This window comes from Euprymna scolopes, chromosome 21 (assembly GCF_053919585.1).
Source record: "Euprymna scolopes isolate OS-2025 chromosome 21, ASM5391958v1, whole genome shotgun sequence".
Lineage (NCBI taxonomy): Eukaryota > Metazoa > Mollusca > Cephalopoda > Sepiida > Sepiolidae > Euprymna > Euprymna scolopes.
In genome coordinates this window covers 51,678,076-51,691,299 of record NC_136502.1, presented here as the reverse complement: position 1 = coordinate 51,691,299, position 13,224 = coordinate 51,678,076, and the positions used below count along the sequence as shown (strand labels likewise).

Below are 13,224 nucleotides of genomic sequence, written 5' to 3'. Positions count from 1 at the left end.
TTATAAGGACAAAAACACAGAGTTTTTATGGAAGGGATGCACAAAGGCATTAGGAGTAATCACCTCCAAGCCAGAGTCATCAGAGCAACGATAGGTCAAGGGCCGATCGTTAACAGATCCTTGCACATCTGACAGAACCGTCAAAAGTTGAAAATAACTTAACTTCCTACGTCCTATAACCTTGAAAAGACAACTTTTTACAACTCGAATTAATCTTTCCCACACAGCACCGTACCAAGCAGAATATAAAGGTATCGTTTGGTGTTTGATAAGATGGGCATCAACTGTCCCTCTAAATTCGTCAGACAAATAAACCTGTTTAACAAGGTCACAACCCGCCACAAAGGACTTTGCATTATCCGAATAAATGTGAGAAGGGACCCCATAAAAATTGAAAAATCTCAAAAATGCCAAAACCACAGACTGAGTGGTCATATCAGGCAACAGTTCCAAGTGTATAGCTCGCACACTAAAACAGGTGAAGATTAAAATATACACCTTTTTAGTTTCATCACCTTCATGCACCCACAAATGGCCAGTAAAATCGATCCCGGTGTGCAAGAACGGCTTAACTAAATTAACCCGATGCTTAGGCAAATTTGTAACCTTGGGATATCTAAAGGAAAGAGTGTTATATTTTTTGCAAACGACACAACAAGATATCACCGTTTTAATAGCTTGTCTAGCTTTGGGTATCCAAAATCCCAACATTCTGATTTTGCTAAGCGTAGCAGCAATTCCCAGATGCTTACACTTCAAATGACAATCCATGATTATCAAACTTGTAACATGACAAGACTTAGGAAGCAGAATAGGATGAAGGGCTGCATCAGAAAAATAAATAGATTTAACAATTCTACCTCGTGAGCGAATCAATCCTTCATCATCCAAAAATAAATTAAATTTAGAAACCAAAGGGGGGGCGTCACCGCCATCAGACTTAGACAAATAATTCTTTTCCTTAGAAAGGAACAGCTCTTGTGTCATTCTGAGCAAGTGCAATCTCGCCTTAATACTAGAGTCGAGAACAATACCTCTCATTTTTGATATAAATCGGAATACAGCAATCAAAACTCCAATGAGCTTCTTCAGCGAAGAAAATCTCTCTACTTCAATTATATAACTGCCCTGAAAGACCACAATCAGTAACTGTACTGATCAACATCTGGCTAGCCGGATTAAGACAATTCAGGTCATAACTAGGCCAGATCAAGTTATCTCCTCTCAACCATTCAGGCCCGAATAACCAACGAGTAAAAATCATTTTAAATTTGTTCAGGGACATACCCCTCGTGACAAAGTCAGCAGGATTGCCATCAGTCTTCACATACTTAAACTTCACTGTCAAACCTTTATCACTAAGATTTTTTACCATTGCTTTTACATCTTTTAACCGGTTACGAGTGAATTGACATTTCGTATGGACATTGTCAGATAAAATCCAGGACAGTACTACCTGTGCATCTACAGCGATAATCACAGAACTGAGCACTTCCAAAGGGAGTATTTTCACCAGAACAGAAATGTGCTTCATGCATAAATATACCGCTAACAGCTCCAAGGTGGGTAAGGTTCTCTTAACAGAGGGAACAACCCTGGCTTTAGCGAATATCAGTCTGGCTTCTCCATGCTGATGTAAATATACCGCGATTCCATAGGCCAGGTTCGAGGCATCACAAAACACTATCAACGTGGCTGAAGAATCGGAAGCCACGGAGTAACGGTCGAATTCAAGCTCCCCAATACGTACCAGATCCTTATACAACTTCTCCCAGTCAACCATAATATCGGGTGGGACCGGCTGGTCCCAAGATACTTTCAACTTCCACAATTTACTAAGAAGGATCCTACCTTTAATAGTAACAGGGAGCATTAAGCCAAGGGGGTCAAATACAGAGGAATTTACAGACAAAATATCCCTCTTAGAGGATACTGATCTTCCTTCAATGCAAGAACTTACTCGCATTTTGTCAGAGGAGGGGTTATACAAATAGCCCAATACCTTCTCAGTGTCAGAACCGTGGGAGGAGAGACTGTTATCCTGCAACATTCGCTTAGCAAGCACTTCATTGTTGCTACAGCAATTCCTCAAGGAAAATCCACCTTCCCCCATGACAGAAACAGCTTCCAAGTACAGCTGCATCAGAACTTCAGCAGAATTATGAGTTTTCACCAGATTGTCCATATAGAAGTGGCCCAAAAGCATCTCCCTGCAAGGACCAGGAGGGTATTTCTCCACATGATATCGAACCATGTAGCTCAGTATGAAAGGACTGGATACAAAGCCAAATATAAGAGTGTTGTATCTAAAGCAGATCAACTCATTACCCAATCTTAAAAAGAAGCAGAATCTATTTTTGTCACATTCGTCATTCAAACGAATCATTAAAAAGGCCTTCCGAATATCGGCCAGTAGAACAATACTGGTTCATCCGAAACCGCAAAAGCAAATCCAGCATGTCAGTGCACTTATTGACACCAGAATAAGCGCAGTCATTTAAAGAAGGTTTCCCACCGGTTCTCAAAGAACAATTGAAGACCGGTCTAATCTTGGTCGTGCACTGTAAATCCTGTTTTATCACCGGTCGATGAGGAATCCATACGTATTTGTTAAAATCGGAAGGAGTAACCACAATCCTTTCAATTATTCCTTCCTTTTCTTGGTCTAAGAAGACCTGACAATAATCTTCGTACAACCCCTGTTCCGTCAGCTTCTTCGATACGCGATTCAAAACTGACAAAGACACCTGATGATTAGCAGGCACCGATTTTAATTTTTCTTCATTCCAAGGCAAACTGACATAGTAAGAGTTATCTATGAAGCGAATGGAGGAGCGAAAGGACTCAATCATATTCTTATCGAAATCACTGAATTCCTTATCAACAATACCTATGGTTTCCAAACTAAGCATTTTTTCTACAGTCCTCTCAACAGAAGACTCCTCAAAACAACTGAACGGATCAGTATACACAGACTTGGGGTTCAACGCAAAATATACATGAGTGAGGTCGCACACAGAGTGTTCCTTGACGACTTGAGCATAATTCAATTCCAACCCCTTTTCCAGGTCTTTGGGAGGAGGAGACCCAAAATCCGCCAGATCACCAAACAAAACCATTCCTTGGGGAAATTCCCACACAAGGCCCTCTCTAAACTCCTTTAAATTCATAGGTCCCAAAAACCTAAGCACGTCCACACCCAGTAAGCCATATACAGGCAAAGTGTCATCTCTCAACTCCGAGAAATTAGCAGCCAATTTGACCTGATGTTTCTTAAGGTCTTCTACCACAGAATTCAATCCGTGAACACGAAAAGAAAGGTCCATATCATCATCCACCAAGAACAACACAGAATGGCATGAATTTGGAAACCTCACTTGAAGATTAACTTCCTTCAAGTGTTTAACTTCTTTTCCCAAAAAGGTCTTAATCAGAAACTTACGATCTCTTATGGGAGTATTAATATCAGAAAAGGCATTCAACATTTTTCCAGACAAATAGGATCGCTCACTACCAGTGTCGATAAGGCAGTTGAAAGATACACTTTCACCAGATCCATTGTCGACGGCAACCTCAACAACAGGCAGTAACGAAGAGCTATTCAAGTGCCAACAAGCATTAGAAGCAGTAGATTCACCCCCAACAGAAGGACACAGCACTCTACAGTGACCCTTCTTATTACATAGCCAGCACATTCCAAACTCCTTACCCTTGCAAATACATGACTCTTCTGCATGAGAAGGGCTCGAGCACTTGCTACATAAGCCAATCTCCTTACACCTCCTCAACCGGGCAGCATGAGAAGGAAAAAACTTGCAGGAATAACCGTTATGGTTATTGGTTCTACAAAAATTACACTAAAATCCAATCTTAATAGACTGGATATGAAAATTTTCCAGTGTGGAAGTTTTTTTAGCATCTGGAGAGCCCATGAACCTAGGGGAAAATGTTTTCTTAGGTATACTAGCCACCTTCCGAGGATATGTTTCCTTATTTTTACAAAACTCAATCGTTCGAAATATTTCCGAACTGTGGTCTAGTATGTCTTCCAGGGTAGGGTAATTATTTCCTATTTTATGTATCAACTCAGACCTAAAAAGAGTGGGCAGCTTACTAAAAACAATATGACTTAACAACTTGTTTCCGGGAGAGTTCATCTCCAAGAAATTTAAACTGAAGGAACTATTTAATTCGTGAACCTGAGCCTTAACAGAATTCAAGAACTTCTTTGCTACTAAATTGTTGCTTAACTTCTCTATACCCAATATATGGGAAAAAACAGAATCCACAATGTTGTCCTTATCTAGAAATTCCGACGCGAGAATGTCGGTGGCTATGCGATAGTTTTCCTCAGATATAGAGAGGTGCCGCACCAGTTGAAAGGCGTAGCCAGACAAATGGTTTTTCAACACAACTAACCTCAGGGCGTCATTTTCTAAGTCCACTACGCTATTTTCGAATTCCCGCTGAAAATTAAGGAAGGCTAATATATCGTTTTCTAAATCCTTTTCACTAAACTTGGGACATTCAATTTTGGGCGTCATCCCCAGACGTTTTTCCTTAAAAAGAGAGACTTTGTGATTTGCACTATCCCTTACTTCTACCGAAGGCTTGAGTCTAGACAATTTTTCCAAAACCTTCACTCGATGGAGAGCGCAATCCCTATTAAATGCCTTAATCTCCTCATCTTCTGTTCCCTCAATTAAATAGGCATTAATAATTTGCTCGTCTAATAAATCCACTGAAGCAATGTAATCATCTATCTGCTTTTTATATAACGTATAACCTACTTCATTTATTTCATCTAATGAGTCTAAAAATTCAAATACAGTTAAGATTTTATCTCTAATAATCTTTCTTTTTTCAAATAACATTGAGGTAGTGGGAGAGGTAGTCATTTTAGAATACTAAACCCCGCCCCTTCTAACCTATCAACGGCTAAATGCTAAACCACTACCCTTTTGGCGCCAAAAATGCCTGTAAAAAAAGGAACAAGAAGCCAAAATGGCCGACGCAGAAACAAAGAAGAAGGAAGGGGGAGGGGGATACTATCTACGCGATGGACAGCAGCCGGTCATCAATAAGCCGAGACCAGTTTAGCAGAGAGTAGCTTACTAAACTGGCAGAGTTATTAACTCTATGAGTACCAATTTTTGGCAGAGTGAAGAAATTTTATTATCCACTTTGTCCCTTAAACAATTAATCGTTACTACTAACTCTGAAACTGAAGGAAAAAAATACAAACAAAAAGAGAAAAATAGGAGAAATAGAATTTATTAACAAAGATATCTAAAGGAAAGGTTTGTGACCTCTATGGGCTGCCAAAAATGTCCATCTGGCTTACAAGAGTCTTGTAGTAGTAACCAAAACGGGGAGAGAGAGTGAAGGGAAATAGAAGGAAAGAGAGATAGAGAAGGAGGAAGAAGGGGGGAAAAAAGGAGGGGATCACTTACTGGAAGGTTCTGGGCGCCCTTTTACGAAAGAAACATTTAGAAAGTTCGTTTTCTTGTGGGTTTTATTTTTTGAGTTTGTGTTGGTTAAAAGTTCCCTTTTTCTTTCTTTTTCCTGGAAATTCGTTTTTCGAAGTCCTTCAGCAAGGTCGAAATTTCTTAAGGCTGAATATTCTGGTGTTTTCGGGTATCTTCGAAAACTTCCCTGCGGCGAATTTTCTGTTCAAAACTTCTATTATCTTTCCTCGATAATAGTATCAGTTTTCAAGTGTCTTAGAAAACTTCGTTCTTCTGTTTAAAACGTCTATTATCTTTTCTCGATAATAGTATTAGTTTTCAAGTGTCTTAGAAAACTAGGTTCTTCTGTTCAAAACTTCTATTATCTTTTCTCGATAATAGTATTAGTTTTCAAGTGTCTTAGAAAACTAGGTTCTTCTTTTCAACGAATTTAATGTCTCGTCAAGACAGAGTTGTACAACGCCTTAGTAAATTCCAGGCGTCCCTTTTTATCCGAGACCGACAGTTCGACCGTTCTGGTCCCCTCGAAGCCTTGTTCACAACTGACTATTTTAACTCAAAATATCACACACGTGCCTCAATTTAGCGCGAAAACGTCGCATCCAATCAACGGGCATAAGGGAGTTAGGTGACATAAAAAAAAGGGGGAAGCCAGGGAAGGGGGTAGGAAAGGGGTTAAGAAGAAAGGAAGGAAGAACCGAAACAGGAGAAAGAAAAGGGAAAGAAAGATAGTGAAAGATAATTTCCACAATAAATATTAATATTTGTATTCACTTTGAGTTTGCAGAAGCTTTTGGCTTTTTAACATAATTTTACTTCTTGCTTTATATATATATATATATATATATATATATACATACATACATACACACGTTTCATTTATTTTACATAAATACTTATATGGTACTACACATTCACGAGCATGTTTCAGTCAAACTGTAACTGGCTGACTAAAACATGCCCATGAATGTGTAGCGACATATGTGAAAAACATGAAAAATATATTTTGCACTACTTCGGTATTTAGCACTCTTGTATGAACATCATCAAAACACCATTGGTTGCTTCCCCTGTGAAAAATATTAACCTGGGATATATATATATATATATATATATATATATATATATATATATATATATATATATATGAAGATTGCAATGTCTTGTCAGACGAGTGCAACTCAATGTATATTCAACGTTCTATATTTCAACTGAAGAAACTCCTTTGTTCTACAAGAACTCTTAATATTCATAAATATTTTAATTCTTCTATTGCTGTAACCCTCTATTTCTAAACGCATATAAAATCTCTTCTCTGCCTCTTAACTCTTAATTTATTTGTTTTATCCTTTTTGTTTAACGTGTCTCTAGTTTCCCTCCCATTACGAACACCACAAAGTAAAACACCAAAATGTATACCCCCCCAAACTGGTAATAACCTAAGATGATGACTCTTCGCCATTGTTTCTTTGGAAGTTGTTTATAATTTTATACTTGTGAATCAGTTCTCACTCTCGGTTGTTTCTAATGTGTGAAAGATGGCAATATGGCCAGAACGAGAAGAGAAGACAAAAGAGAAGAAACGACAGTGCACAGCGTTGGGGGTCGGTGATTGCTTTACATTCTCGCAAAAGCATGTATTTGCAAAACCTGTACGAGCCTTTTTCAAGTCTCACACAAAAACACATTCACATTTCAAGCTGTCATATACATACGCGCACACAAACATACGCGCCCATGTCCACACATGTACACATATTCACGTTCGCGTACATACACTCACATTCACGTATATATACACACACGCTTACGTATACACATGTACTCACACACGCGAACACGAACACACACATGGACGACGTCACTTCCGCTTTCTAAGGAAATACACATGCACAAAATACACTCTGGAAACGAGTATAAAACAAGGAGACAAGCTGTTTGTAACTCTTTTTAGGACTAGCTCTCGGCTAGAGAGGTTGGGCTAACCAACCGCCTCCCCTTCGGGAGGCGCACGCTCGCTGTCGTCAACACCCCTGCGACTATGTGTGGGGCACGAGCTAAAGACTGTATGTATACATTCTCACTCTTTCTCTCTCTATCTACTACTGTTCCCTAAGAACACCTTCGCGTAGCTGACTACTAACTTATGTCAACTCTCATATCCACTCTTTTGTCTACACGCTGGACTACCATTCTCAATTTTCCTACAACATTTATTTCTCTTGCCACGCTAGAACAAACAATAGTGACCCGAACTTGAGATGAAAACACATTTCCTTTTCTTGCTACAACACCAGTCCTGCAACGAACATTGGTTACATACGCGCGGACATGTTATAACTAAAACGTTCATTTCTTTCAACAGCAAATAAACGACGTTTATCTTATCCATTAATTGAGTCTTTGTTTCCTTCAATTCCCATTCGTTTCATTATTCTTTTGTAACGGGATTGGGGTATTTATATATCCTAGTCCCCTACAAACCCCTCACTCTGTACCTATTATCATCTTCTGTTGCATATAATTTTCCTTGATTTTTCTGAGTAAAATTTATAAACAGTATTGTGAGTAAAATTTATAAACAGTATAATTATTAATTATAAACAGTATTTTTCAAAAGTTGTTGCTACAATCAAGAATCTAATGAAAATCCAAGAGTAGTCGACGTCAGGATTCATCATGCTCTGGTTGTCTCTGCAATGTCTAACCCGAAACCGCAAATGAGTAAAAGTGGAAACATTGTTTCTATGTTATTCGTTTGTGGGTTCTGAAAAAAATCTTTCCCAACTCCACATCCAACCACCGAGAACTTGGTATCAGAAGTTACAAATCCATAATCGTGCAGAACAAATCGCTGTGGCCACCAAGAACTTCATGCATACTAGCACTTCTAAGGCATAATCTTTGAGAACTCTACACAGAAGCCTGACTTGTTTAATCAACAAACAAATTAGCTATAACAATGACGTACAACCCAATCACATAAACACACCACTTTTTGCTAGACCACTGAAGTTAAATGAAATTGAGCTAGGTCAGTACTAGGTGGGTGACTATTTGCAAATACCATGTATTATGTAAGGATGTAGCACTAGCAGTCCTGAATTAAATAATTTATTTTCTCCCACACGTCCCTGCTAAGCAATTTGACCACAACCATTGTATGAACCATTACCTCCCCTTAAAGAACTCTTCAGTAAAGAAGTCTCGAATATACCTCCACTTCCGTTCGACACGGAACTCGAGCTCAATAAAAAAAATGGAGACCGTATTCCGCTTCTCATAAATGAATCTCATGTTTTGGTATTCTTTTACATAATGTTTCATGGTGGCAAGCGATGGTGTTTCTCATTTGGGAAACCTTACGCACAGGTCGTCCCTATTATATACACACGACAGTAAAAGAAATATATATAAAAAAAATAAATGATTAAAATTGGCCACGTTCAGACCGCATGGGAAAAATTAATACTTGGCGCCAAGCTTCAAACTGTGAGTAAGCATTGTTTTTTGTGTTTCGTGTTTCAAATGCAACGAAAATAAATAAATAAATACACACACACACACACACACACACACACACACACACACACACACATATATATATACATTACTGTCAGTAAAAAAAATATATACATATATTAGGAAGTATATGAATAAGTTCTCAGACGTTTAAGTTTTCTACTGAAAACACATATACATGTACATTTGTTCTGTCAGTTTATTAAAAATAAATAAATAAATAAAATAAAATAAATTAAATAAACGGAAGACTGAATTTATATCGTCTGGAACTAAACGAAATAAATAAATACAATGGCTACAAACGAACCGTCGATGAATTGGTCGTCCACAGACCTAACCGAAGCATTTCAATTATTTAAGCAACATTGTAATCTTTACTTCTCAGTTAAAAATATTTTGTTGGGAAAACAGGTCGACCACATCCTGCTACTGTCCGGAGAAGAAGGCCTTAAAAGATACAACACTTGGTCGTTCGAAAACGAGGTCGACAGGAATAATCCAGAAATAATTTGGGAAAAATTCGAGGAAAGACTGCAGCCGCAATTAAACTTCCGAATCGCTCGTTTTTACCTGCGCCAGTATAATAAAAAAAGAATCAGAGAATTTCGATGACTTTCTGACCCGATGTAAATCGCAGGCATTGAAATGCAAGTTCCGGGATATCCAGGAAATGAAGGAACGCCTCATCGAGCAGGTTATATCAGGAACAAAGCATCAAGAACTCCAAAACCAGCTTCTAGCGAAAGGCGAACAATTAACACTGCCGGAAGCTATAAACTGTGGTAGGACATATGAAGTTGCCATAACCCACATGAGACAGTTGGTTGAACTAGAGCAGAATAAGCATGAAATAGATGCAATCAAGTACAAACAGTGTAACAGATGTGGAGGCTCCCATCCGAGGCAAAAATGTCCAGCATGGGGTACCACATGTTCCGCGTGTGGACAACAAAATCATTGGGCTAAGGTCTGCGCAAGCAAAAATAAAATCGCAGCAGGACGTTTTCCGACACGCACAACATGGAAAGATGGAGGTAATAAACCAGGACATGGAGAAGCACAAAGGGACCAGTACAAACACTGGAAACACGGCAACCGTATGCACTCGGTAAATACCTCTCAGAGGGACAATGAAGGGATTTATAGCAAGTTTGAACAAATGTCTTTCGACTCTATTCAAGAACAAGGCGACAGTCGGACAGAGGTTTTCACAGACCTTGCAATCAAGCTTCCCAACCTCCCAGACACTCATTTTCTGAAAGCTAAGGTTGACACAGGAGCCGAAGGCAACACACTTCCATTACGTACCTTCCGGAAGATGTTCCCACACCTAATAAGTGCAGCAGGACAGCTACTCTCCGGTGCAACAAAGGATGAACCAACTGTTCTAACAGCCTATAATGGTTCTCATATTATCCAACATGGATCCGTTAAAATAGCTTGTTCACACAAAGGAATATGGAAAACCATCAAATTCTTTGTAGTGACAACAGAAGGGCCTACCATCATAGGACTACCTTCAATCAGAGACCTGAGACTGGTAAGGTTACACTGTGCAATCCAGGAAACACCAGTCTCAGTACGTTCAACACAGGATCTGGTAAATATGTACCCAAACCGTTTTGACAATATCGGCAATTTTTAGGGTGAATATCACATTGTTCTGAAACCATACAACACCCCTGTCATACATGCACAAAGAAAATGTCCTATACATATGGGGGAGGAAATCCAGACCGAATTGGAAAATATGACAAAACAAGGCATCATACGGAAAGTAACCGAGCCTAAACCATGGGTCAGCAGCTTGGTTTATGTGCGGAAAGGCAACGGAAAGCTCTGTCTGTGTTTAGATCCAAAAGATTTAAACAAGGCCATTATGAGATGCCATTACAAGACCCAAACAATGGAAGAACTGGCACATAAACTATCTGGTGCCAAATATTTCTCCAAGTTGGATGCCAAGAATGGATATTGGTCCATCAAACTAGACGCAGCCTCACAACTGTTGACTACCTTCAACTCCCCTTTTGGAAGATTCTGTTTCTAGCGGATGATTTTTGATCTGGTGATGTCTCAGGATGTGTTTGCCCAGAGGATGGACATGTTTCTGGAGAAGTGCTCTGGCACCTAAGGGCTAGTTGATGATGTCTTACGAAGAGGAGCATGATAGGAACCTCCACAATCTAATGAACAACAACGAAAAGTGGGCCATCAATAAGAAACAAATTTGTTTTTTGGGGGACGCAATCTATGATCAGAATTGTATGCACCCTGATCCCAGCAAGGTAACAGAAATAAAAATTCCACACCTGTCCGATCTCACAGCACCTTTGAGAGATCTCCTAAAGAAAGAAGTGGAATACCAGTGGACAGAAAGTCACCAGAGATCCCTCCAGCAAATCAAGGATCTAATTTGCAAAGACATGTTGCTATCATACTTCGACCCTTCCAAGCAAACTGCTATCCAAGTCGATGCATCAAGTAAAAGACTCGGCGCCGCACTCCTGCAAAGAGGTAAACCCATAGCTTTTGCATCCAAGTCCTTAACAGAAACTGAACAACGCTATGCCAACATAGAGCGGGAGCTCCTTGCAGTTGTTTTCGGCTGCGAACGATTTTGGACTTATATCTATGGAAGTGCGTTCCAGGTGAAAAGTGATCATAAACCCTTGGAAATGATCAACTTAAAAAATTTGGTTGCAGCTCCACCTCGCCTTCAACGCATGCTACTACGTTTGCAGGGGTATGATATGACAATTGTATATCGCCCTGGAAAAGATATGGCACTAGTAGATGGATTCTCAAGGTTACCAAATAAAAAAGCTAAAGAAGCTATTGACTTGGATCTGAGGGTGGATTTTGTTCAATTTTCAACCCAAAAGCTAGCTCAGCTAAACCAAGCAACAAGTGAAGATGCCACACTATGTGAATTGAGGGACATTATTCTGAGAGGTTGGCCCAACACTCTCAGAAAAATGGGCAAGAATATGAACCCTTATTGGCCCTATCGAGACGAACTGTCCATTGGAAATGGCATATTATTGAAAGCAAACATAATAATAATACCTAAATCGATGCAACAAGAGGTATTACAGAAAATACATTATGCGCACCAAGGGATGGAGAAATGTAAACTCCGAGCAAAAAGTTGCGTTTTTTTTTTTTTGGCACAACATTAACAAAGACATCGACAACATAGTACAACAATATACCATTTGCCAGCAGCACCAAAAAATGCAGAGTGCTGAACCCCTGATGCCCCATGAGATTCCGGTGAGGCCATGGCAGATAGTGGCTACCGACTTATTTCACATTGAAGGTCTCAACTTTATGCTCATTGCGGACTATTATTCCAAGTTCCCATTTGTGCGAGTATTGAAGGAGTTCTCCAGTCAGGAAGTTATTAAACTGACAAAGCAAATATTTGGAGAACAAGGAATTCCAGAGAGAGTGATAAGTGACAATAGCCCGCACTTCAGCTCGATACATTTCAAGCAATTCGCAAAAGAATGGGGTTTTGAACACCACAAATCCTTACCTAAGTTTCCGTAGTGTGAGACTAACCGTAGCCCTCGGCGCAAGAGGGTCCGTGTGTGCCTGGCGTGTGGGGTGGTGGCTGATCCTGTGGTCGGGGCAGCAAAAGAAAGAGTTTCAAGATGGCGCCTGCCTGCTTTTATTAGAGACGGAATCTCGCAGGATCGCGCGAGATCTCGCGGGGATGCAAATTAGCTAGGCCATCTTGAGTAATAAAAATCGGTCCATTGGAGGTGCGAGTCAGTCGGGTTCTGACGTTCGTGGCGATCAGTACAGTGACCGTTGGGTTCCGTGTCTATTCGTGCAGTCAGCTGAGCTTTGTAAGTTGCCTTCGCGCCGTGGCTGTGATTGTTTGTTGGTTTGCTGTGTGTTGCTGTGGTTCTTCAGTGAAACGCTTCGTCGCCCACGACGAGTCTCACCGTCTCCTACACAAGATACTCTTACAAGCTATTTCGGCCTCCCCACTCCGAACTTGGTTTTCTTTTCTTCAATGGCGGATAGGTTCGATCTAAAATTGATACCGGAATTCGACGGATCCGACCCGGTACTCAGCTGGGTTGAGAAGGTCGAGTTACATTGTCAGTTGTCCGGCGTGAAAAATGTCGAGCGCGTGATTCCTCTGCGGCTGACCGGCGGGGCCTTCGCTGTATATCAGCAACTCAGCGCTGAGGAGAAGTGTGACTACTCGAGTATC

At 40.1% G+C, this 13,224-nt stretch overlaps 3 protein-coding genes across 3 annotated transcripts; all 3 read right to left on the bottom strand.

Moving 5' to 3' along the window:
- LOC145242800 (uncharacterized) lies at positions 1 to 771 on the bottom strand. Its single transcript, XM_080105931.1, has one exon. It carries the CDS (start codon positions 769 to 771, stop codon positions 1 to 3), a length of 771 nt encoding a protein of 256 aa, XP_079962057.1.
- Positions 772 to 1,111: 340 nt separating this feature from the next.
- On the bottom strand, positions 1,112 to 2,254 carry LOC145242798 (uncharacterized). Its single transcript, XM_080105930.1, has one exon. The coding sequence runs from the start codon at positions 2,252 to 2,254 to the stop codon at positions 1,112 to 1,114; it is 1,143 nt and encodes a 380-aa protein (XP_079962056.1).
- Positions 2,255 to 2,369: 115 nt separating this feature from the next.
- LOC145242797 (uncharacterized) lies at positions 2,370 to 3,695 on the bottom strand. The gene has a single exon (XM_080105929.1). The coding sequence runs from the start codon at positions 3,693 to 3,695 to the stop codon at positions 2,370 to 2,372; it is 1,326 nt and encodes a 441-aa protein (XP_079962055.1).
- Positions 3,696 to 13,224: the final 9,529 nt, after the last annotated feature.

What these genes read in the sequence shown, in the direction of transcription:
- LOC145242800 (XM_080105931.1), bottom strand. Translation starts at nt 771, where the DNA reads ATGGATTGTCATTTGAAGTGTAAGCATCTGGGAATTGCTGCTACGCTT.
- LOC145242798 (XM_080105930.1), bottom strand. Translation starts at nt 2,254, where the DNA reads ATGGTTCGATATCATGTGGAGAAATACCCTCCTGGTCCTTGCAGGGAG.
- LOC145242797 (XM_080105929.1), bottom strand. Translation starts at nt 3,695, where the DNA reads ATGTGCTGGCTATGTAATAAGAAGGGTCACTGTAGAGTGCTGTGTCCT.